The sequence below is a fragment of the Vanessa cardui genome, chromosome 13 (assembly GCF_905220365.1).
Source record: "Vanessa cardui chromosome 13, ilVanCard2.1, whole genome shotgun sequence".
Lineage (NCBI taxonomy): Eukaryota > Metazoa > Arthropoda > Insecta > Lepidoptera > Nymphalidae > Vanessa > Vanessa cardui.
Window position 1 is genome coordinate 3273219 of NC_061135.1, and position 27618 is coordinate 3300836.

At 32.4% G+C, this 27618-nt stretch overlaps 1 protein-coding gene across 1 annotated transcript; it reads right to left on the reverse strand.

Moving 5' to 3' along the window:
* Positions 1 to 721: 721 nt before the first annotated feature.
* On the reverse strand, positions 722 to 26086 carry LOC124534732 (organic cation transporter protein-like). The gene is made up of 6 exons (XM_047110722.1): positions 25699 to 26086; positions 6504 to 6711; positions 3585 to 3840; positions 2842 to 3507; positions 1783 to 1964; positions 722 to 1684 (listed from the first exon to the last, which is right to left on the reverse strand). The coding sequence occupies exons 1-6, from the start codon at positions 25851 to 25853 to the stop codon at positions 1520 to 1522; spliced, it is 1632 nt and encodes a 543-aa protein (XP_046966678.1). The 5' UTR covers positions 25854 to 26086; the 3' UTR covers positions 722 to 1519.
* Between the last annotated feature and the right edge of the window lie 1532 nt (positions 26087 to 27618).

Below are 27618 nucleotides of genomic sequence, written 5' to 3' on the forward strand. Positions count from 1 at the left end.
CGTAGATTTCAAGAACGATATCAGTTATTTAAGTCTTCCGAATGGACAATACTTTATCATTTTAACAATTACTCACACACTTAAACAATTTAGTTAACAACAATTTGCTCTAATTTATGTTGGAAATAAATTGACTTTATGCATTTTTTTAAGGCTTATACAGATCGAACTATGTGATCCTGTTAATTGCCGATTCAAAATTTTATTTAAAAGTATATTTAGATTTTAATATTTATCATGTATCACTCACTGCTTGTCAAATTACTTCTCTCCTTTTAAGGTAATCTTTGCGAGCGTTGGAGATATATATGGAGCAACTCGAGTTCGTACAGCAATGGATTAATATACTTTATACCATTAAATATAGTAAAATATTTTCCAGTAATCAATAACTAGAACCAATAGCTATAGCTATTATTGTATGCGATTCTAATACTCAATAAGCGCCTTAGACATTATTTATGCAATACGAAAAATTTACGATTGCTATAATAATTTAACAGGCGCTTTTAAATCAGTTTTTGATTAAGTTAGAAATGGTGGTCATTACAATAATAAAAAAACGTCAGAGTACTTAAAAAATCTTTATTGCGAGTAGCAGAAATATACGAAATTACTTAATAAAGTTCTCAGAAACAATACAGTATCAGGGTGAAGATGGGTTACCTTATTTATATTTATTTATATTCATTTTGTGTTATGTGAGTATAGTTTTATAAAACTAGGTTTATACTTTGGTTACATCCTATATAATTCTCACTTGGCAGAGGTATTTGTCTCTATGAGGAAAATGTTAATAATTTATATTTCAAAGTTCAAAGCATTTTCTCTTTACATCCCGTGAACTATGTTTCTTTGGCTACAGCAGTATCGACTTCTTTCCAATTAAATCGAGCGCAGGAAACTACAAATATATCAATATCACACAAAAAAGGTTGCACTTCTTTTTATTAATATTTTAAAATAAAATCACGAGTATATAATTAATATTTTTTATTTCATGTTTTAAATTAATTTGTATTTAATTGTTTTGGTGTTTGTCGTTTATACATCAATGGCACGTATTGTTGAAATAAAAATATTGAGCGTGTTAAAAAGGAATCAGACTTACAATTTGTACTTCTTAAAATTAATTTGTACGTAGTCCTTATTTAAGCGAAGTCATTCATACAAAAATCTTGTTATATTTTTTTAAATAAAACAAAAAATAAATTTGTACTTATTTACAATCTGTGCTTATTTGTAATAATCTTATCACTTATGTGCTCATTAGTCAGGTATTAATTGGTACCTATTAAATCTTAGTAGTAAAATATTACTATATCCATCACGGAAGCGTTCCAAACATTACATATCAATAATCAAGTGCGTTATATAAAGAAGATCGTACAAAGAGTTATGGCACGTTACAACATCAAAAATGTTGTGTATAAAAATATTAGTTGTTTCAATAATAATTGCAGTAGAGTCAAATAAGCTATGGTTTTTTTTTTCAGACTTTATTATTCGAATTTACAAATTAAACTGATCCGGTTCTGTTTTTCTTCTTAGATAACCTCTCAGCTTCTTCTACTGTGTCTGGGAGAGGAACGTTGATTGTTTCAGGAAGAGAAAACACGAGGACGCTTGCGACTAAGGCGAGACTCCCGAAGAAAATCGCCGGCAAATTGTCGTAGTACAATGTCTGTCAATAGGAACATTCATATATCATTTAGTATTAAAATAGTCATAGAACAGGACTTTTATAGAAGATCCATGTGTTTTGCTGTCAAAAATACTCACAAGTAAAGGCGTAAGTGGAGCCAATGTTGATCCAACTCTTCCTAAAGACGAGCATACTGCCAGCAGCGACTGTCTGACGTTGGTTGGGAATACTTCTGACACGTAGATGTAAACAGAACTGTAGGCAACGGTGATGGAGAATTTTCCCGAGAGGTACAATACGAGAGATAACCATTTCTGATCTGCGACACAAGTAAAAACAATAAATTGTTGTTTTCGGATAACACATTGATTAAATACTAATCAAGTTAAGGAATGCTGCCATAATTGAACACCTTTACAAATATTTTATTCACCAAAGAGGTTATATATCAGATAAAATTAAACGTAAGAGATTTAAATAAATCGATATCTTATTAACTTGATACTTCGTGTTATGACAAATTTTATTACAATATCACAACAGAACACGAAAAAAGCTTTGAATAAAATCCCATCATATAAAATCGTATTTCGTATAAACCCACTCGAAACACAGTAAAACTCGCACCCGGCTCTAGCAATCTTATATTTTATCGCCATTAAAATTGCAATATCAGACCTACATCAAAACGATTCCACCTTCATTCATTTATTCATGCAATGTTTGTCAAACAAGTACTTCCGACGGAAAAGTCATTACGTTATATCTATAAATGTGAGGAAAAGACACATTTCAATGGGCGCCGGATGCCGAAATCGGCTTAACTTGAATATTCCATTAATTCAGGCTGTTGAGCAAACATCGATCACTAAATAAACAGAAACACCGCAAAATTCCGGCGTCCAAACTTGAGGCGTCGTCAATTTAGCGTAAACTGTTTTGAGGATTATCAAGTCGGCTTTTGTTCGCGTCAAATCGTGCTTGGATGAGATTGGGAGAGATATTCGTATCTTTGTCAGACGATAATACGATTTTGTTATCTATGAAAGTATATTTTGAAAGGACTTAGGGCGTCAGAATATCTCTCTCTAAATATGTCGATGCTAATACCCTGATTTATAACAAAACAATAGAAAGCAATGACTTTAATCTCAAATTATATAAATAAACGTATGTATATTAATAATTAAACTTACCTTTGGGTAAAAATGACAAGCTTATACACAAGCACGCACTCAAAACGTAAGTTATGATTAGCACCTTTTTTCTTCCAAATCGATCTAGCACTAACAAACACACAATATTCGCTGGAATTTCCACAAATGCGACCAGCATAAAGTTCACATACTTATTACCAGCTAGAGAAACTGAGTTTATAGATAGTCCATAATACACAAAAGTACACGTTATCCATAAAAACGAACAAATAGCTACTCTTTTTCTTATTATACTTGATTTTATCACTTTCATAAAATTCGAGGGTTGCTTTTCTACCCTAACGTCATTCTCTTGGTTTTCTTTATTTTTATCTGATTCACTATCAGGTACATTCAACTTCTCCAGTTCATAGAGTGGGGATAAAACTTCTTCCGATAATTTGACTTTGTTCATTTTCGCTGCTTTCTGAATGATTGCGGCGGCTTCTTGATGACGTCCTTTACTGAGCAGCCATCGAATACTTTCATTTAGCAGCCAATAATACGATACGACAAAAATCGCAGGAGTATAGATGAGTCTTAAGAGAAATCTCCAACTTTGTAACCACCAGGAGAAAGTGGCGAGGGACATTAGGCCCATAACGTAAACACCGTTTATTAAAGTGTTACCGAAAACTCGTCCTTTCGGTCCAACCAATTCCATGGCTGAAACAAAAATAATATAACAATGAATAAATCTAAACGATATATTTGAATTATAAATACAAAAATTTTCAACTCACCAATAACGAATGCAGTACTGTATGCTCCTGCACCTAAGCCAGCTTCTAGGAATTCGAATACAAGCATCATTACATAGCCAGTTGAGAATGATCGTAGAAATCCAAATAAACCATTCATGAGAGAAGCTATAGACAAGGCGAGCTTTCTGCCGTACTTGTCTGATATAATTCCTGTTAGAGGCAGCGATACAAAAAGGCCAGCATTGTGAACTGTCCCTATTAGGGTTCTTTTCCAATTCTGACAGCCTAGGTTGAACTGAAAAGAAAAAAAATATCATTGAAAATTGACTTAGTATTGTGGTGTCATTAGAACCATACATGTTAGATTATAAACAGCAACAGCAGCTTGTTAATTTCCCACTGCTGGTCTAAGGCTTCGTCTCCCTTATGAGGAGATGGTTCAGAACATATACCACCACGCTAATCCAATGCGGGTTCTGTGGAATACACATGTGGCAGAATTTCTATGAAATTAGAAACATGCGGGTTTCCTCACGATGTTTTCCTTCACCGGCGAACACGAGATGAATAAACACAAATTAAGCACATGAATATTCAGTGGTGCTCGCCTGGGTTCAAACCCACAAGATGCACGCGTTCTAATCACTGGGCCATCTCTGTTCTCTCAAAGTTTCAAAGCATTTATAACGACATATGAATTTAAAAAATACCTTAAAAACGATTATAGCACATACGTTATGGCGTTAATGAATGAAATACTTCCATAAATGAAAATAAGTGTCATGAAATTTTTTTCATTGTATGTATTTCAAATTTTTGCGAAATCATTAGACGCTGTCAAATTAACCCAATTCTGGCGGTAAGATAACGAGAAGTCTTATCACCACGCCTTTACCACGCGTGTCTAACATTTAGTCGGCACGCGCATGATGTATCATACGATACATTGTTATTTGTTGCATGTTTTTGTGATAGTGTTACTGCGAGTAATTGTTTTACGATAGCTGTATAAAGAGATAAGCCGCTACCTTTACTTAGGAACAATTATACTACCGATGAAATAAGGGTTTATTTTAACACTAGATACATCTTTATTTATATATAAATTATTGACATTGGAACCTTAAATATATACAAATGTGAATTAAATATAGTTACTGAATAATTCATGACTGCGTGTAATGGTGGCAAGAATGCTAGCACTTTCTTGTTGCATCGCAATTTCGATTTTCTGATCAAAAAGGAACCAGCCCTCCTGTCACCAGTGCAGGCAATAAGGCAAAGTATAATAGGTACATTTAATAAAGCTTTTCGTACTACGTCAAGGTTCAAGGGTTTAAAAGCAAATGAAATACTAGAATAATTAAGGTGGGTATGCTTTAACTATTCTTAATTTTAAATAGTTAAGGTATACCCATGTTATAGCTTAAAATTTGTCACACGATAGTATCAGACGTCTGAATAAATCGTCAATTTTGACACAAGTGAGATGTTCCAGTTTGAAAGTGTCGCGTTATAATTTGACGTGTTTAAATAAAAATAGAGTTATATATAAACAGAGTTCATATCTAATCTTCAAAGAGTCTTACCTCAAACGAACTGACCGATTATGTTATCAATATTTAATTTGTATATTGTCAATGCACCTATCTCAGTGTAACTATATATATTGTCAATAATAAAGTAACGTATTGTTAGATTATTCTTATGTAATAGTTATTTTTCATTCAGTAGACTCCATCTAAAGTGCCTTTTTACAGGTTTGATTGGTTTTTTAAAGGCACGGTTCATTCATTGCCTTTTTAGAAATATAATCCTTAAGTCCTATAGATTGGGGTTACCGGTTTCTATAATGATCGTGATTTTAGTAGGTAGAAGTCCCACAGAATGTGTCAAAATATCGCATTAAGAGCTATCATGGTAGAACACCTGAAGAAGCTATAGAGCAAAAACGGAATAGGCCCAACCGTCAACAATTCAACCCTACGTTGAATGCGATCAAATAGAATAAACTGGTACTGGAAGCTCACGCCCAAAGATAAAAGCAGAACTCCATATGGCCCATACTTGTATAGTTTTGTAGTCTCGCCTTGCTGAGCACACTTAGCTTTATAGATGCCAATTTGGCTTTACCTTCCAATTGACCGCCAAGTTCAATGACGCTTGAAATATCGACGCCTAGTATTCCAATACCAGCTGTGACAGTTAGAGAAATGTTCTTAAAACTTTTCAGCGGTAAACGCGGAAACTTGTGTATTTTTGGGATTGAATTGACTGGAGTGCTCGAGTGCCTAAAAGTAAGACCACTCGTGGTATAGAAAACAATTTATATCAAAATCAAAATATTTGTATTGTAATATTTGGATCGTCATTATACAATTAAGTGAAGCTACCACCGGTTCGGAAAGCAGATTCTACTGAGAAGAACCGCTAAGAAACGCAATTGTTACTCTTTTTCAACATTTTAAAATACCACGCATTTTTATCATCTATAAAATCTTGAACCGAATAATATTATGCCTTTTTTACCAATATATTTTTTTTACAAATGATTTGGTTTTAGGAAACGGCAAAGTTAAAAATGTCTGCACAATTTTATTATATCGTTTCATATTTCAATACTTGATTTTCAGCTGCAAGATAAGTAAAAATAAATAAACAGTTGTCGTGACATGATTGGTCGAGATCCTGAATAATCTATGATACTCTTTATATATTCAGTATCAAGTGTCGTTTTGAATGCATGTGAAGTTATAATCGGAACTTTGTCAGTAAAATTAAATATTTATTTAATTGAAATAGCGTTGTATAAATAAAGATATACAATTTATTGATATGAACTATTTGTTTTGTATAATGTATTATAGCTAAGTTAACCGATAGGAATATGAAAAACAATGAGTTGTTTTTACTACGCCTTCTTCAATTCGTGTGTAGGATACAGTTATTATTACTTACATCTTTGACCACTGAATATTCTTCGCTGTAAACATATTCATGGCACTTCACGACAACGGATCTGTTGAAGTCATCAATCTTGCAAGTATTGCTGCTGTTTGTTGCCACTTGATACATCTCACATCTCGAGAGTCCATTCTTTTCTTGTGGTATAGCGTATTCCAACAAGTCACTGTCATTGAACCCCTCACATTGTGGGATGTTGCATCTAAAATATAATTAAAAAAGTTATTTTAAGCATCTAAGCACACTTTTTTTCTACAAATGGTACTAAGGTTATTGGGACTTAGCAGTCGAGAAGAAGATATAATGTATATGTATGTATATATGTAATATGTATATGAAGATGTAATGTATGTGATAGTGGGAAGAGGTCTTCTTCTTATATACAATATTATATGCAATGTGCTTAAATAGCAGTGATTAAATATTCATACGTTACAAATGTCAACGAAGAATTGTCGTTTAGTGTTAAGCTTAAAATTAGAGCTTGGTACCATATCGCCTTCACTGTCTTATTAATTGACGAAATATTTTGTTTTTAAACTTTCTGTATGATGATTAAATGAGCGATGAGTATGACAAGGGAATTAACGCCTTAAAACTGTTTTAGTAATTCGACAATACATATAGACTATAACAGTTTGAATTTTACCCGTACGAAGTGACGATAATAAGTACGAGAAGCGTAATTTATAACGTATAGTCGAACTGCCTATTGGTTGGAAGATGACGCGATCTAATCGATGTAAAACTTTTCCTATAGAATCATCGTTAAATGTCTTAATTTTCAGATGATATTCTGCCAAACTTAGATCAACAGTGTAACACTTGCAGGTCGTTTACATTTCACCCGATTTCCGAAAATAGCATTCCAAACAGTTTATACAAATCACACTGTCTTTGCTCCAATAATTTTAAGTTCACAAATCCGATAGTTTGATTGGCTATATCGGCTGCAGCTTTGTATTGTACTGTCAATATCAATAAAGCATTGATACGTGAGAATTTAGATTGAGAATACACATACAATATACCTGTGACGTCAACGCTTTAAATGATACCCCTAATAATGTATGGTGTTCTAAGACCAAATCCAAACGAAAACATTCAATTACATTGCTTGGACTTTTTTAATTACATTAATTTTGCAATTTCCTATAACGGTATTGTTACATAAATACTAGCGCGCATAACTTATGCCCAAAATAGGTCAAACGCCGTTCCAAATCATTCATTCCAAATTTTATGCATCCTGAAGTCAAAAATGAACGGGGAGCGGTTTGATCGGTTCTACCTAGGAGAATACAAAAGTCAAAGAGAACTTTTTTTTTAATGTTAAATTTTTTTTAAATGCTTCCGTCCTGTTGATATAATAATGAGCAATTATTATAATAGGAAAGGTTATTAGAGGAATAGAATGCAAAGATGCATTTTCATACTAAACAAGAAACGTATAAACTTAAAATCTTCACAACTTTGTTAGTTGATGTGTGCTTTGGAATGTTTTGAGTTCTCTTCGACTGCAAACATTTGAATGGCAAAGCAATTGTTTATTGCAACAATATATAATATTCTTATATCATATATATAAGGGTCGTCTAATGATTGGAGATGATAAGACAACTATAGATATTGATATCAATTAGACACCAATGTACCATTAACTTTGGAAACTGAGGTGTTTTATTCGGGTGTTCTTACAATGGGTCATTCACTTTTTAATTTTTACACAAAGTCCACCAATACCTATTAATAATTAGAGAAAGATTGAAAAACAAAGTGAAAGGTAACGAAAAATGTCCGGAAACATAAAGTCATCGAAAATAAAATAAAAGATACCACATTCCCTCAAAACTTTCGGGACACGTCGCAATAACGCAATCACGTTTGAAGATGTATATCCACTTTGCAATAAATTCGAGTCCAGTAGGATTGCATGCAAATCTATCGTCACATATCTCTGGACCGATCGTAATTCTATACAGGGAAAAGACCTACCGATTAGGATTACGTTTCGAGATGAAATTTTTATGGTATACGACGTTTATGCGGAATATATGATTTTTTTACAAATCTACAACTGATGCTCGGGGTCGACCTGTAGTGGTTTCTTAGAAGAACTCATTTTCTATCTCGCTCGTAAAAGGTTTCAGCTGACTTACGATGATAAGATATTTTTCGATATGTGTATCTTTTTGGGTAGTACCCCATTACCATATATACTGCCAAAGAGCAGTACTTAATATTGTAACGTTCTAGTTTGAATGGTAAGTGAAACAGTGAAAGTTTAGAGATAAAGGACACGAGGTTTTAGTTCCTAAGGTTTGGGACCCATTAGCGATATAATAATTGCTTAATATTTCTGTATGGACGGGGGTGACCACATACAATCTAATGAACGATGTGAAAGTGTCGCCCACCCACCGTCTACCCTTAAAACTACACCATAGTAAAGTCAATTTCGCTTTATGACATTTCAGGATTAAATTCTGAGATGAGTTTCCATTGTTTCGTTTTTACAGAACAACTCTATTGGTCGTTTATCAATTAAGGAATTGTTTTTAATTGATTCAAGAACACACGCTGGTTCTTTCCCAATTTTTGCTCTTGCCAAGCACAGATTTAATAACAAGCACAAACTACTTGAAGTGCCTACGTTCGAACCTTCGAAAGGCAGTCATCGGTTAAAGCGCACGTGTCCTAACTGGGCCATCTCGGCTATTGATTGTTTTAATCGGAACTGCTCCCCGAAATATCATGGAGTATCCTTCAATACAGTACAATAAGGCGAACGATTTCAGATAATAAAGATAATTCGATACGTTCCTTTGAAGTAAACGAATATTTTTGACGATCTTCATGGTCGAGTAGTGTGTACACCGGTTTTCATAGGCTGTCAATCCGCTGTCCCTGGTTCGATTCCCGGTTGATTCGATGTAGAAAAAGTTCATTAGTTGTCTATGTTGTCTGGGGTCTGTTGTACTTACTTCAGATTTTCCATAACACAAGTGCTCTAGCTACTTACATAGTCATCAGAGTAATGTATGTGATGTTGTCCAAAATTAATATTTTCTTTTACTTTGATATTTCCGAATAGGATTGTACATTCAAAAAATTCAATGTGAGAGTTTTAAATTAATTGGTTATATTACAAGTTCTATCGCTTGGCAAGACGCCACTGATGTTATTTTGTTCCACACAATCATTTGTTACATACAATGTAACTAGGTTACAGAAATCTCCTTGAAAACGATACCTTTATAACAGTCATATATTTATATACAGTGAATATAAATATCAACACGATAATAAGCGTGGTATTAAACTAAATATGATGTGAATATAGTAATCCTTATTTGTATGTTTAAAGTGTTTAATTAGCATATCTTATCACCATATATATTATAAACAAATCGGTTTTCATCATTCACAACTTACAGGTATATGTCTCTCTATATAGTAATGCTAGAATGTAAGTGTATGAGTGTTTTGTATCTCTAATATAGTTAGCCAGATTGATTGTAATCTTTATTAATTATTTGTAATACAAGCAGACAACATTCAGAATTGTTCAGGATTTCCGCTTTTTATAATTATGTCGAGAGTTATGTCATAGAATAGTAACAATGCTCTGAATTAATTAAGGGATTAAATATTTCCATCCACCTCTCCTTTAAAATTCATCACTTGTGTTCAGTATAGGGATGACAATAGTCCATCATCGGTTTGCATTTACATCGCTAGGCGGCTGGTAAACCATTCCACTATTGATGTTTCTAAGATATCATTAACATTATAAGTCATTAACAGATAAAAATAAACCCTGTTATTGTTGTAGAGACAACTAAGAGCTGTAACATACAAGAACTCAATAAAGGCGTCGTAAGATGGTTGACATACAATTATAACGTTTATTGTAACCTATGGATAGACTTATTTTCCACTTGAAGTGTGAAAATCAAATCAAATCAAATCAATTTTATTCAAGTAAACTTTACAATGAAGCGTTTTTGAAGCGTCAACAATCAATACTTCCACCGTTTCGGAAAGCAGTTTCTAGCGAGAAGAAATGGCAAAGTTGCTCTTTTCATATAAACAAATTTACAATGCTGTTGTTAACAGTAATTAGTGTGCTATCATGGAACCGGAGCCTAACTCCAGGGGTTTCTTCCCAAAAAGTAATGAATAATACGATTTATTTATTAATTTGGTCTTAATAATCTTTTTAAAAAAAAACGATCGATTGATATATCCGATAATTTTATTCAATAAAATGTGTTTGTTACCAGACAAGAGACAAAAAAAGGAATATGTATCAAAGAAAATTTAACTTTGGTGACGAAAGAATACCAATTATTCTAACATAAGTGAAAATATTTTTTCTCTTCATTCGTGTCAAATCTTAGTTTTGCTGTAACGATTTCCCTTATCTATGATTATAAATTCGATTCATACAAATAAATAAACACGGCCATCGGCTGTCCATTCGATGCGTTATATGGATAAATATTTCAATTCCTACTAAATTTTATATGCTTCTGATCTTGATTGATAAATGGGATTTAAATACATAAATTGATTTAGATTTTTTTTAAAACATTTTTCAACGTGAAACGGAACCGATTGATACTTTTTTTATAACGGCGATATCGAAAGCTTAATTAAAAATTGAATATTGATAATCTTCTTGAAGGTTAATAAAATTGATTAATATCCTAAAATAATTACTAATACATTTTCGAGTTTTTATCATAACAGCTGTATTTATATGATATTATATTATTACTTATAACAATAAAGGTTGCAATAATATTTATAAATTAAAAAGATTTTCTGATAAATTTAATAATTGGATTGGGAATATTATAGTTATTGTTATTTTAAGTTAAAATAAACGAAGTTATTATTTTTAAGTCTAAATCTTTTCACTTTGATATCTTGCTATGGAAATTAATTTCAAGCATTTGTTTCAGTAAAGCCGACAAAGATTTAAAAGGTTCCGTTGGTCTAGTCAGATGAGAGTAGCAATTATAGTTGAACAAAGGATCTCCGGTCTAATTGTGCCATCCAGGGCGAGTGATTAAGAGTCTTGATTTTTAATCTCTTTAGTACGGTGAAAATTAATATTATATGAAGTAAATCGAAATGTAACCTATTGATACTACAAGTGCAGTCTTTATTCCGTCTTTTTCAAATAAAGGAAAAAAAATAGGGACAGCAATACGATTCGACTGGATATATACATAATTCCGGTTAAACGTGTTGTTCGAGGCACGAATAACATGCCGATTTTGCTAATTTCCAGGCTTCGGATTGGTACTGAGAATTTATCGACATTAAAACGCAATTCTTTTTTTAATGGAATTTCTCGTTCAAATTCTTGGGTAAGTTTATTACAATGAAAAGGATATTTCAAATTATAATGGGCACAGGGGACACTAATTAGTGAAGAAGATTGACGTTTTCATAATAATTCTTCGCTGAACTAACCTGCTAAATAATATGAACAAGTTGAGCTCAATGGCCATTTTTTTATGGAATAGGTTGACGGACGAGCATATGGGCCACCTGATGGTAAGTGGTCAGCATCTTCCATAGACAATGACGCTGTAAGAAATAATAACTATTCCTTAAATCACAATGTGCCACCAACCGTGGGAACTAAGATGCTATGATATGTCCCTTGTGCCTGTAGTTACACTGGCTCACTCACCCTTCAAACCGGAACACAACAATACTGCGTACTGTTGTTTAGCAATAGAATATCTGATGAGTGGGTGGTACCTACCCAGGCGGGCTTGTACAAAGCCCTACCACCAAGGCTAAATTCGGCAAAATCAAATAAAACAATTTTCTGAATTTACAAATTTAGATATATAATAAAATCAGTGCTTTTATAAAGAGGCTCACCGTGTTGCCATTATTAATTTTCCATGTGTATTAATTTTGATAAACTGTAGTTAGAGAGCTGATACAATTAATATCAGTCGGGGCTCCATGATTGATTGTAGACATTAGAACAGTTGTAAGTGATGTTATCTGTAATCTATTCGACGTCAAACGCGGTTACTTGCTTTCTGAGTAATTGCATTAATTTTAAAGCGAAGATAAATTCACTTAGTTCCTTGTTTGGCCTTATTAAATGGTTTATATGTGATATTATATTATAATCCCTATTTTCCTGGATGTTAAGAAGGGAGAAGGAATTAGGTGTATACATAGATATATAGAGAACAAATTATCGTGCTCCATTAGGCACTTGCATTTTTTTTTTCGAAATCGAAAACGAATAAAATACTTTCACGAAAAGACGCAAGATTAATTTGCATAATATTTTTCTAAATTCAAATATCCTTTGCAAATCCAATACTAATCACAGATTATATCAAAGTCAAAAGCGTTTGTCTTGTGTTTAGAAACCTAAAGTTTCCTTAGACAAAGATATCGGAAAACCGAAATAAAATAAATCTTTGAAGAACCTTCAGGCCGCTCACTATCCACATGAACTGATAACTATATGGATACATGGAGTGGATCATCGAGGTGGAGACAAATGGGAAGGACCTTTGCTGTGGACTCGTCGACGTGGTGATTATTTATCAATCATCACATAATTATGATGATTGATAAACAATCACTGTCAATCATATAGTATAGTTAGTGGATCTAGTTATATGAGAATTATTTATAAGATTGGATGATTGTTTCGGGTTGTCAAATGGAAAATAATTAAAGCCATGAAGATAATAAAGCAGACGAGAAAGAGAAAAAATGTAAACGAAATTTGAGAATTTGATTTCGTATTTTCACACGGAGAGGAAGAGACAACGTACTCAATTAGCGAAAAAGAAAATGACGAAGGGAACGAAACAAAATAGCGATAATTAAAACAAAATCCCTGATCAAATGCCGAAGTTTGGGGATAAAGAAATTTAATTAGAATTTTTTTTTTGCAACCCGATGAAATTTAAATATCCATTAACGACGACGGTATCGTAAGAAGATTGACCTTTCAAAAGAATAAAAAAAAGAATTCTTTAAGAAACAAATTTAACATCCATTGGTCCACAAATCCCCCGAAATAGTATATTATTGAAAATCGACTTACTGTTATTCATTAAATTAGACTTGACTTCCTTATTTTTTATCATACAGCTGGCTAGCAATTGGGTCACCTAATGTTTAGTACCACCTCAGTAAAATCAGCAACGTAAAAAATATAAACACGCCCTGGCTTCGCACGGGTGTAATTCTGATACTAAATATACTACACAATGTCTTACAACGTTCACAGTTCTTTAATTATTAGACAATACAAATCGTTACATCTTACGAAATTACTTCAGAAACTAAATTTATCTATGCTTCTCTACTATATTATTGTGCATGAATTAAACAAGAAACTGCATCAAATTCCGTTGCGTATTTTTATAGATCTAAGCATACATAGGGAAATACAGCGGTAAGCGACTTTGTTTTATACTATGTAATGAACATTTATATCACCGATGCGCGAACAACACAAAACTAAGACATTATTTTACTTTACTTTAGCGGTAGAATGAATGATGAATGGGTGTTTCCGGAACAAAACTCTAGTACCTACTAGTAATTTCATATACTCAAATCTAATTTACTTTACATAATAATTTTCTTATAAGTAATATTATGGTCATATATTTTTTTATAAGAATGTCTGACTTCAAAGGAAATACGTGTAAAAAACTCATGGTCCTTAAATAAGCAACGACGCTTGACGAATCTAGAGCGAGATTTATGATGAAAAAGAGCTACTTACTTTTTTAAAGTCTCAGCAAGATATGTTAAAATATTAATATCATGATTTAATTTAATAATTCGGCTTTTGTTTATTCTTTTTCCCATCGGTGCATATGGCACAAAAGTCATCAACACAAGCACTCACTGTTAGTCTTCACTCACAGCTGTTTATGACTTACTTTTATTTGTACAAAAAACAAGCTGACTTTCTTTCGCCAGTTCTTGTAAGGGTATTTTCTTTTCCGAACTGGTGGTAATTTAATTTGACTATCATTAAGTAAGTGTATTGATTCTACATTGTATAAAGGAAGTTTAAGTTTGCACGATTTTTATTATAATCATCTATCCTTTATTATGGGCCAGTTACCTATTACCTATTACCTATATAATACCTGAAAACTCAGTACACTCGAAAGATTCTACCTCAAAAGTGTCTGGCTTGCTCTTGAGTATTTAATACCAAAATAAAACCGATTAATTTCGTTATTGTTTTATTGAAAAGCGTTTTGGTGCTAAACGTACTAATTTTTAAAATTGTGAGCTAAATAAAAGAACAAAAAGAAAATTATTTCAGTGATAGAACAATAACATATTTTTTTCGATTATAATTTTGTAAAATAACCCGACCGAGTTATTTTATTGATCTTAATATACATTTGAATAAACACAGATGTACGTGAGGTATGAATTGTAAATATATCAGAACAATACCAATAGATCATATTCCTACAAATTTTTAAATCGTGTTTTTTAATAAAAAATAATGTACTTATGTCTCATTGACTGGTATAAATTGTTAAAAGATACAATTTGAGTATAGTTACTTGAAAATTTTATTATTCTTATTAATAAATATAAAAGCTTATTAAAACGAGCTATTATTCAGTTATAAAACATGACAATTGATCGAAATTAAATATATTCTCTATGTTAAGAAATAGTTATTTCTTAAGATACATTTTGTTTCACATATTATATAACAGTGTATGTGACACATATATTATGTAACTTAAATATAGTTAATAATTAAATCTAACCAATGTATATGTCGGATCGACATCATAGGGGCGTATTACTAGGGTGATCGAGCAAAGAGGAAACCGGGAACACAGGAACAAGTTGATTCAACGTTTAAAGTACTTAATACACTAATTCAGTATCACAGTTGGCAACGAAGCGAATGACAGTTCCTAGGATGGAGGTACTGATCTTCACGAGAGCGGAATCGTAAGTGAGTCGTCTCTGAGCGCCTCCATCGGGTAGGCTCTATCGTAGCACGAAGTTAGTTGCGTTGTGACGTAACGATAGTGCTGCCGCCTCGCGGGAATCATGCCACGCTTCGTTACGCTAAGGTATTCATGACCGTCTCCGACATATATAATATGATTTAACATAGTACATTAAATTTGCTATGAATATTAGTTTACCTCTGAATTCACAATCGTTTGTTATTTTTATTTCTACTGTGTCATTTGGTATCAGTAAGTCGTTATACATAAAACAGAGCAGCAGTCGTGTGTCTATTTCTTCAGTCTCTTTATATTACATTACTTTAAATAGCCTGTAAATTTATCACTGCTGGGCTAAGCCTTCTTCGCCTTTTAAGTAGAAGGTTTGAAGGATATTCCACCACGTTGCTCCAATGCGGGTTGGTGGATACACATGTGACAGAATTTCGTTGAAATTAGTCACATGCAGGTTTCTTCACGATGTTTTCTTTAAGCGCGATATTCGTAAAAGTTAGACACATGCAGGTTTCCTCAAGATGTTTATCTTCGCCGTTAAGTATGAGATGAATTATAACAACATATTAAGCACATGAAAATTCAGTGGTTCTTGCCTAGGTTTGAACCCGCAATCATCGGTTAAGATGCACGTATTCTAACCAGTGGGCCATTTCGGCTCTGTCTTTTTGAAGGCGATAAATTCGAAGACTACTACTAAACGAAATTTCATACGTTTTCATCAACGGTGCCTGATTAATGAGAAAGTTTAGTGGAAAAATCATGTGATCAGCTGTACCGACGCACGACGACGCTTAGAACTGTAAAGTCATATGTATTACGCTGATAACTTTTTATGTAGACCCTTTTCAGCCGCGCGAAGCCATTGCGTATCTAGTAATAGTATAAAATTCACCGTACGAAGACAACTTGTTTTCTTGAAGCAATTTATCAATCTGACGAAGGTAAATCATTAGAACGCTCGGATTAAAGTTCTCAGAGCGCCTTCTATTAGACATGTAGACAGATTCAGGTTTAACTCGGCTCCGTTGAAGTCTCAAGACGATATTACGGGAGAAATGAACTTAAACATTGCTTGGCATATGATTTTAAATATATATGCCGCTTTTTATATATTTCTTACCCACCAATCATTTCTACGTAATCATTTTCCACTGGATGCGGATTGGTGGATACGCGAGGCAAGTTCTCATACACAATGTATAGATTTCCTCACGATGTATTATTTAATTTAACGCTGAGGTTAATTATAAATGCCACGGATTTGAAATTAGAATTTCAGGTTAACCTCTGGGCCATCACAAATAAAATTATTTTTTTAAATAAAATTATTTATTTAAAAAAAATAATTAGTGTCAGATACCATTGACAAATTGTTCGAAACAGTCTTAAATGGGTTCTTGTTGTACAGGAGAAGATGACAAAGTATGCCAACCAAAAATGGCGACCAAAAACCATTTTTGTTTGATAATTTGGGTGACACGTAATATGACATCGTTGCAGATGTGTCTGGAAATATGTGGTGTAAAGCAGTTAAAAGCGCTGTGTTGAATCTAATGAAAGACGAATCTACTACAATAGCCCTTACAACAACAAAAAAAAATACATTATAAGATATAGATTCCCTCTTCATAAAATATAAAACTAATATATATAACTAATTAATAAACGAAATTCTTAATCATGACGATTATAGCAGGTAAGATATTTGAGGTACTGTCGCAGAAGTACGACATTTCCATAACACAAGTGCTTTAGCTACATACATGGGGATCAGAGTAATGTATGTGATATTGCACATAAAAAAAATTATATATGTAGTTAATACTCGGTTTTATTTACCCACCAAGTCAAAGTTTTAACAACAGTTATTTGAGAATTGGACCTTGTGAATGGGTACTTATTCGACACTTATTCTACCGAGGCATAAGCGACATAAAATTTTAGTTGTCCAACCATAAGGATTTCCGGTTTATTGACGGTACAAAGAATACTTAATAAAGAACCACACTTTTATTCATACACACACATACATACATGCTTGTCCATCTGTTTATACGACGCCCGAGATGGTATCTGTAGCCGAATTTCCGCATATATCCGACGAAAAATATTACCAAATTAAATTGTAAATCCCTTTCTTGCATGTGCGTTTACAGACTGATCCCTTTTAATTGGAGGATTTCTTGTTAAAACATTAATCAGGAGGAATTACGAGGAATTAAATGTTACGTTGATACTCGTAGCAACGTAGCCGTGAACATTACGACACAAAGATTTTGTATTAAAGAGTTCGTATAACTTGTTACTTACTTTTTAATTTTATTCAAAATTACTGACCACTGGCTTTGCATGAGTGCAATTTGTTAATAAATAAACTAATAATAATAAATAAAATTTATACTCTAGTTTCTAATGAAAAGCTTATGTTTTCCTTGGGATTCATGCTTCCGTCATAAGCAGTTTCATCAAATTTGGTTCAGTGTACGTCCGTGTAAGAGTAACAGTCAGGCTTTTTAATGTTTGTATAGATAGAAGGAATAATGTAAATTATTACAAGATACACTATATTAGACTGGGATCCTTTGATCTGGAAATAATTTCCAGAAATATCACTTATATACAAACAAAAAGTTTAGTAGTATTTGTATAGATATAACGATTGATGTAAGTCTTAATTTTTTATGTTTAATTGTATAATATGAGTTTTATTAACTAAATATAATAAAGTTTTATTTCTAAGACGATTCCACATTTATTTATAGGGACGCATGGTCGCTGTTCTCGGTGGGATTTGACAGATGTTTCTTTAGTTCATTTAACTCTTTGTTCTATTTTTAGTTATATTACAAGAATATTACTTGTGAAAGTTTAATATATAAGATCAAGAAAATACATAAAATTTTGACATAGCGGTAATATTAAACCGTTTTAATATATTATTACAGTTATTACAAACGGGATATTTACCATGTTTTATTTTTATGTTCAGGAACAAGACATTCTTTGATAATGTCGATATATCGAGCCCCAACAACAACAACAACAGCCTGTAAATTCCCACTGCTGGGCTAAAGGCCTCCTCTCCCTTTGAGGAGAAGGTTTGGAACATATTCCACCACGATGTTCCAATGCGGGTTGGTGTAATACACATGTGGCAAATTAAGCACATGAATCAGCGGTGCTTGCCTGGGTTCGAACCCGCGATCATCGGTTAAGATGCACGCGTTCTAACCACTGGGCCATTTCGACTCTGCGAGCCCCACTAAATAAAAATAAAAAACATGGTAATTATCCCGTTTTTAATAACTGTAAGAACAAAATTAACCACGTTAATTTAAAATAATTGTAACATAATAAAATATACTGAACAGCTCGCGCGAATTGTTTGAATTTTGATCTGAAATTTACCTGCTCTCTATGTGAGTATGTATATATGTTTAAGTTTAACTTCTATTCCAACACACAAATACATATAAAAAAAATAGTCAGTCGCCTTATTGCGTCCACTGGTGATAGAAGTGCTAGTTCAGTTCCCAGAGGGATTCGAAATTCAAATCGTGAAATTGGTGCTGTAATTTTTGCCAACATACCACGTGGCCATTTATTTGTACAGTAAACTAATTATAGTTCTTATTTGTATATAGTTAAGGCCTTATTATTAATAAAGTTCATAAAAACCTAAGTCGCAAAACCAGAATTAAATTCACGCCTCCTTATTCATCTCGACACTCACTTCTGTTTTTATTATAACAATGAAAATGGTATATATTTTATGAAATGTGTGACAAGTTTGGAATTTTTCATATTATATAAAGTACAGCTCATCCATAACGTCTTTGTGTTTTCATCAGACGTAGAATACGTTGCTAAAATGTTTATACAGTGTCTTGCGATGTCTTAAGTGGTGTTTGAGTTCCTCCTTAAACGACATCTAGTGCACAGAACAAGAGATTGGTGAAAATGGCATCTGTTAGTAACTGTTTTTGATGTGAATATAGTGTTTTTGGAATAACGGTCTTTTTCCAAACTGGTGTGGCAAAAGACATGACATTCTTATTCCGTTATGTCCCTCTCCGGCGCCGTTCTCCACTCTCCTATGTGTATCGCTTACGTATAATTATAAATATTAATATTATAAGTTCGTCAGATTTTTTTCCAGTATTCTTTCTAAAGAAGAACGTGTTATGGCCATTAATTATCTAGTAATCAAAAACATATTAGGTCACCGCTACATAAAACTTATATAATAATTTACTTTCATGATGGGTGATATAAAAGTGACCATTATTGTCAAGTGAACCAGTGGATTATTGTTAATAATTCATATTAATACCCGAAACATTTATTAAGAAGAAATATTTCACTGCAAGAAAGAAAATTAAAGCGTCTGCAGCTTCACTAAATAAAAAATAAAAACATATCTGTTATTTCACTATTTATACGCAGATATATGCGTTGTTGAAACATTTCAGTCAAATGTATATTATTATTCACTTATAAGTCAAATATCGAGTTCGAAATTCTGTTTTGATTCACGCGTATATATTAATAAATTTCCTTTCTCAGAGCTGGATGCTATTTTTGTGGCGTTTTTTATTCTGTGACCCTTGGCAGCAAATGATCGAGGCACTTAGTTTAAAGGACACGTGAAAGAGCTTGCCATATGTGAAACATCAAACGATGTTTTAGCTACTTTATATAAGACTGGATTCCACTGAGTTGATCGTTTGTATCTAAAAGCCTAGACATACATACTTTCTATTAATGATAGTTAAATTAAAAACCTTTGTAGTAATACTTATTACAAATCACTAAAATATTAGTACAACTGCCTGTTTATGATTGACGGTTTGGCAATGTATTCCAACTGTCGCCTTCCTCAAGGCCGTATCCAAGGTTCTAGGGTCATGACTTATCTTTTAATCCCCAAATGTCAGTGCTGTGGGAGGACTGACAGGATGCTATCGCCATCAACGCCGAGCAGGATCGGCTTTTTCTCAAAATCGTCTCACAGAAGAAGGCTACGATCTACACTGATTTTTCCGAGAGATCTTTTCCAACCTCGCGGACCCGGATCTGTCTCTCTGCTTGCCACGGTGTGTTGATGGTCCTTCCCACAGTGGGAACAGATCTCACATAGATATTCTCCAAATAAGACGATGCTCGGTAATTAACCACGCTTTTCTCTCATCTAGGCTTCAATCGTGGAATCATATTGGGTACCAATAATCCTCTACATTAATACTCTTACTCTTCAAATGGCAAGATATTTAAGACGTATACGTAACATTTTCCAGATTAGTTTTCCAACGGAATAATATTCCAGAAATAGCAACAATCAAAGCTCCTTTGTAACATCAAGTGCAGGCAATTTCTCATATGAAGTACTCAGCTGATCTTGCACGCAAAGGATCAAGTCACGTACATTTTAAGGTTCCATACATACAACGCGACTGTTCAATTATTATGTGTGGGAAGTAATTTGGATGTATCACATGGTAGTGTCAAAGACAAAATTTAGCATATTTGAATGTAGTTATGATGTAGGAAAATATATTCAAAATTATGATCTTCGGATAAAAGAATTTGTATATTTTAAAATGTTTTTTTTTTTTAATGGTATACGATTAAAGGTAGAAATGCTTCTTGATCATAACAAATTTTCGCTAAATATCAAATGTACTAAATAAAGATGTCCATTAATTCAAAAACTATTTTTTTACTGAAATGACTACAGATTAATATTTTTGAATAACTACAAGACTTCGTTTTGGTTTTGGGCAAAGGTTTGTCAACTATTTGCTAAAACTCTTAGAAGGTTTTTTTTTTATATTTCATTTTAATTGAAGTAAATTAAATTACTTTTAATATAAAAGTAGAATTCATACATTCCGGGGTTATCAACTGTGTAAACTGTATACTAAATTAAACTGAATTGTACTTCACTATATAATTTATAACACTACAGATTATAACAATATATGATTTAAAATTGAAGTACTATTTTTGGAGTACTGTTGACATATGAATATACAATATATTCATATGTCAACATTACTTTAAACAAATGAGGCAGCTTATAAAAAGGTTTATCTGTCCAGCTTTATCCGGGCTTACTTTTCTGCAGCTGATATTTTTCTAATCATGATCGACCACCATGGTTGATATTGGTCAAGAGGTCAAAATCATCCACAAATTCAATTAGTACGACACAACTTAAATGTAGCATCGGCAAAATTCGTAAAACCGATCACATCCGAATTCTATTACTATTGGTTGTGTAAATCGGCAGTAGTCGGTTTCATTGAATTCGCCGGTGCTACCTCTATGTTGTGTGGTACTATATTCTTACACATTCTTAATTACGTTGTTCTCGAATTCTACCTTCAAATATAAAATAAGTTTCGTGACCACAAGATATTAAATGATATCGTGTAAAATGATAATAAACAGAGTTGTACTGAAAATACTACATTTTATAAAACAAAGTCCCTTAGCCGCGTCTGTCTGTATGCTTGAGATAAACTCCAAAAGTACTCAACAGATTTTCCTGCGGTTTTCACTAACATACAGAGGAATTCAGAAGGAAGGTTTACATATATAATATATAAGGTTTTTGTGTAAATAAGTTGATATGGAACGATTGTCAAACACGTCGAAAAAAGTATAAAAAAAAATTTACTTATGTCCTCCCTTGCGAAGTCGGGACGGGCCGCTAGTACGGCATAAATTTGCCTTTAAAACAAATCTCATCTCGTTCGAGAAGTTTTACTTCCGAGCTTGATTTTACGTTTCATTTCACGAGATGAGTCTTGTGTACTGTGTGTACCATTCTTAAGGGTATTAGGCACGTCTCACGTTTGCACCAACCGATGCAACTATTTACATATATTTGCATTCGACTTAGCGTCAGTTGTCATCCGTTACAACACTGTCATATAATTCGGAGTTCATGCATAATCAGGATCGTAGCGAGATTGTTATATTTCTGGAATTAGAGTTGTAAGAATTGTTATTGTTTTAATGTTACCATTAATAAAAAAAAATGATTTTTTAAAAATGGAATGTCATGGTGGGGTTTCAAGTTAAAATTATATTTTATGTGTATCCGAACGCGTGCTAGTTTTTGTACACGAATAAGCATGTTACTCTTAAATCAATAAAGATATTGACTTCGGCAATTAGGTAAGTTTGGTGATTAACTATCGAAGTAATATTTTAATTAGTGATGTTTTTATCGACTTTCTTTTCGTCTTCATCCATTCATTCAGGTCATTCGGTAAAAACACATTTCGAATCAATAAACAGGTCTTTTTAAACGCACGACTTCTATTAAACTGAAATAGTAAAATCGTCTTTTATTTTTTATTTAAGTGTGTTTAAAATAATATCAAATAAAAATTATAGATAAGACACATCAATGATTTGGACAACATGTCTGAATAGATACGATAAGATTTGACGACAATATGTTTCAATAGTTGCTTGTATAGGATCGCTCCATAAATTTGTCAAAAATAGCATGTGTTTCATTATACCGGAAACACCAAACAAATACTGAACAATATCTTTCTCATACAGAACAGTCCCATAAAAATCATCTATACAGATATAAATACCTATATAAATACTAGCGACCCGCCCCACGAGTACTTGACATGAGGCATGTATCGTTATATTATGAACAAATAAAATATAAAATTTTAACAAAAGCCAGTGTCAGCCACGGTGCCCTTGCACCAACAATCAAAAGAAAGAAGCGATACGAGCCCCTTGATTGATCCAGTATATTATTGTGTAAAAGGTAATTTGTATACTGTATACTGTAGGGTTTTATTGGCTGACACCGACTCCAAATATAACAATAATTATAACTACATGATATAATCGTTAATCGACTTTTAAGTAGTCTAATATTTTTCATTTCATTTAACTTAGGAAGACTCTAAAAAATATGTTGAATACGCAATTATTTTTATTACTTTTTCGTGCATATTCATTTGTTTTGAAATAGTGTTTTGTTTGAAGTCGGTTTTTCTTTTTGTTAAAATTTTATTTATTTTTTGATTTTAAGTGAAGCTGATGTTGACTAACTATTTTTTTTTAATATGGATAGATTAAGCGTTCCGTTTATATGAGTCAGAAACTACTTCGAGGACAATTTCAAAGGAAACTTGCGAATAAAGCAAAAATAGACTTTCGAAAATGCGGATTTAATACGTCACGCGGCGTAAACTACAAGGATCCCTCGAAAGAGCTGTAATCGAACTCAGCAAAAAAACTTTGAAAAAGACCAACTATATTTCGGACATCATATGACATCACATCACATACACAAAATTTGATTAAAGATAGTAAGAAATTCTGCCCCATATCGCACCCTAACTGCGAGCCGTATAGGAGTTCCATCACTACATAGTATAAAACAAAGTCGCTTTCTCTGTCCCTATATCTTTAAATCTACGCAGCGGATTTTGATGCGGTTTTTTTTAAAAGATAGTGTGATTCAAGGGGAAGGTTTTTGTATATAATACATGAACAATATAGTAAAGAAACACTGATAATTTTAGAAGTTTGCGATGTGATGTCGTATATAAACAAATTCTGTAGTATATTTAGTATCAGTATTGCACCCGTGCGAAGCCGGGGTGGGTAGCTAGTTGATTATAATATTCGACTATGATAATTACATAAACATAACCACATTACGGAAGGTGACTCAAATATCCAAATAACCTATAAATAAAAGATTCGACCGAGTATCGCTAACGTGCTCCTCAGAATTGTTCCGTTCCCTTCCGTTCTGTTACTTTGTCATGGATCCTGTGCTCAGAACCTTACCAAACTTTCATCAAATTACCCTTGAAGTATATATTTTATAATAAAAAAAGAATTATCAAAATTGGTTAACGTGATTTTCAGTTATTCACCTATTTGTCGCGCATATACATAATGCAAATTTAAGACTTATGTCGTTTTCACATGGATACCATCATCGGAAAAAAAATTTAAAAAAAATGGGACCCCACGGGAAGCACTACCTTTCAAACAAAAAAAAAATTATCAAAATCGGTCCACCCAGTGAAAAGTTATGAGGTAACAAACATAAAAAAAAAAAAAAAAAAATACAGACGAATTGATAACCTCCTCCTTTTGGAAGTCGGTTGAAAATCATTATAAACAGCATATGTGTTAGTATGTTGTATAGTCTAGATTACTGTAAAATTTCATTAAAATCTGCTCCGTATTTTTTTCTAGAATCAGTCACAGACAATGATGTTGTAGTAAACAGATATGTTATTAACGCGCAAAAAGTAAAGACTAGAAAACGTCCTAATTGTTACGTTTGCCATTAGTTGTTTTACGTACTAATACGTTATAATACATCATAATTACCTACGTAGTAACACGTTTTGCGTATTTAAAACATCTGGTTATCCCTTTTACTTATTGTTTTTATCGAGCTATCCTTTTTATTTTTAACGAAATGTAAAAATAAACTAAAATAAACGGTCCCCGGCGCGGCACATTTTTTTCTGTTGTTTAGTATGATATTCTATATAATAACATATCTGTTTATTAGAATATCATTGGTCACAGATATACATAATTATGTACATTAATCCTCACAAATGTTCGCATTTATAATATAAGTAAGATATCTTTAATTACCTAAACAAAACTCTTGGTAATTTACATATTAAATTACTTACTAAAACCTGCCCATGTAATTTAAATAAATGATAATCATTTTCTACACCAATGATGTATACCTAATTACATCATAGTTAATTAACATCAGGTCATATATACATACATATATTATGTCAATCGTAATGACATACGATTATGTCATTAGATTGTTTTATAAATCATTCCTAATCGTTCATTCTTATTTGATAACAGCTTATCTAGAAAAGCTGCAGCGAAAGTTCACGCTTGCGCATTGCAAACAACTTCATAACCTTAAAATCAAGCTATTTATATAAATTATTTCTTGTATAATATATATCACTATATTTTATATATAATTAAGACAATTTAAAAAATGACTACATTTACCTCTTTATAAATATTATAAATTATTTTTTTAATTCTCCAAGATTACAACTCTACTTTTAAACTTCGAATATTATTGGATTAAATGAGATCTCTTAAATTCTTACCTGTAATTTATATCCGGAGCTTCGAACACAAATACGGAACCGTACATTCCCGCCAAATATATAGGGAATAAAAGCAGGGCATAATTCACAATGTTATATTTTCCAAACGGCCTAAGTTCCGCCAAAATAGCGTCCAAACCAAAATCCTTGCCCATTTTTGTATTTTCAAGGTCACATTCGATTTATAAAAACATTTTTATAATAAATTCATCGAAAAATAATCACTACACTCGACACGCTGCTTTTCAACTGACGTTACTCACGCATGCGCAAAACTATTCACAAATTCATTCATTTATGAGCGTAATATTTTAATTTTTCGGGAAGAAAAAACTCGTTTTAAATTCAAACGAGATCCCTCAGCTGTTGTTGAAACGTGTATGAGTTCTTCGTTACAAAAATAGTCAAGAAAGTTCCGTTAAAATCATACGAGGTCTTACGAAAGAGAAACGACTATAATAGTAGCTAGTTAAAATCAACGAGTGTGAGCGAGATAAATATATAACGTCAGTTCTTCTGTGAACTGATTTTTAATAATGAATTTTAATCGTGTTAATATTATAGGGCGTAGTGATTGTTGATTGACAATAATAATATTTTTCTTAAATTATTCAACATTTCAATATTATAAACATTTTTTTTTATATTAAAAAGAGATAGTTTTACTCATAAATATAATTTGCGTTAATATGTAGATATATCACGCGTTGTTAATAATAAATACTAAACGTTCTTTACGATAACAGAATTTTACTGAATTGTAATTAGTTTAATGATAGATTCGTTAAAATTCTAACAAAATTATCTACTTTATTCTATAATAAATAATATTAATATAACTCATTAACAATAAGGCATTATTATTCAAAATGGTAGAGTTAAGGAAATGAAACAAATTATTTCTAATTCGGTTCATCTGCGTTACAGATAGTTAGTCCGTAATTTTTCAATTTAGTTGCCTAAGATGTATAATGACTATAGGGGCAGTTTTTGTCAAGTAGTCTCCACTTTATCCATTACTACCTGCAAAGTACACAGCGGTATAGCAGTGTCATAGCAATCTACCATTTAGAAGACCTTTTATAATCTTACGATGTTGTTGAAAAAAAATCAAATTGAAAGGGTTATGATATATAACACAAACAACAATGTTGATTTAATATTTAATGTTCTATCATAATACATACATCTTTATCGAAAACCTCAATGTAAATATTTGCCGCGTGATATTAAAGTGCCTAATTGAAAACTATAAGCAAACAATATTTTTGAATATTTTGCTATAAAAAAATAACAGGAGTAGTATTGCTAAGAAATCGTTTTGTTTTATAGTACAGATACGGGGACAGGCGAATGGGGCTTTTGATGGTAAGCGGTCATAACTGCCCATAGGTATTGGGGTTATATGTAATACTACCCATCTCTTTCATCAGCTGTGCGCCAATCTTGGCAGCTGAGATGTTACAACCATAATGCCTGTAATTACACGGGGTCTCTTCTTCAAACACATAGAACACAACAACACAAGCATTGCTTCTTGGCGGTAGAAATAAATTATTGGCTAAAAATATATGTGTTATACCCATACTAAACAACAGAAAAAAGTGTGCCGCGCCGGGGACCGTTTATTTTACATTTCGTTACAAGTAAAAAGAATAGCTTGATAAGAACAATAAGTAAAAGGGATAACTAGATGTTTTAATTACGCAAGACGTATCACTACATAATTATGATGTATTATAACGAATTACTGGCATAATTATGATGAAAACAACTAAAGGCAAACGTCCCAATTAGGACGTTTTCTAGTCTTCACTTTTTGCGCGTTAATGACATATCTGTATACTAGAACATCATTGACCGTAATGAATATAATCGGTTATACCAAAGGAAAATAAATTTAAATCAATTCTTAAATAT

Excerpts from the sequence above, each read along its gene's own strand:
- LOC124534732 (XM_047110722.1), bottom strand. The coding sequence starts at position 25,853 with ATGGGCAAGGATTTTGGTTTGGACGCTATTTTGGCGGAACTTAGGCCG. Across the intron at positions 6,712-25,698 it reads GCTCCGGATATAAATTACAG|ATGCAACATCCCACAATGTG; the intron begins GTAAGAATTTAA and ends ATTATATTTTAG. Across the intron at positions 3,841-6,503 it reads AATATTCAGTGGTCAAAGAT|TTCAACCTAGGCTGTCAGAA; the intron begins GTAAGTAATAAT and ends TTTTCTTTTCAG.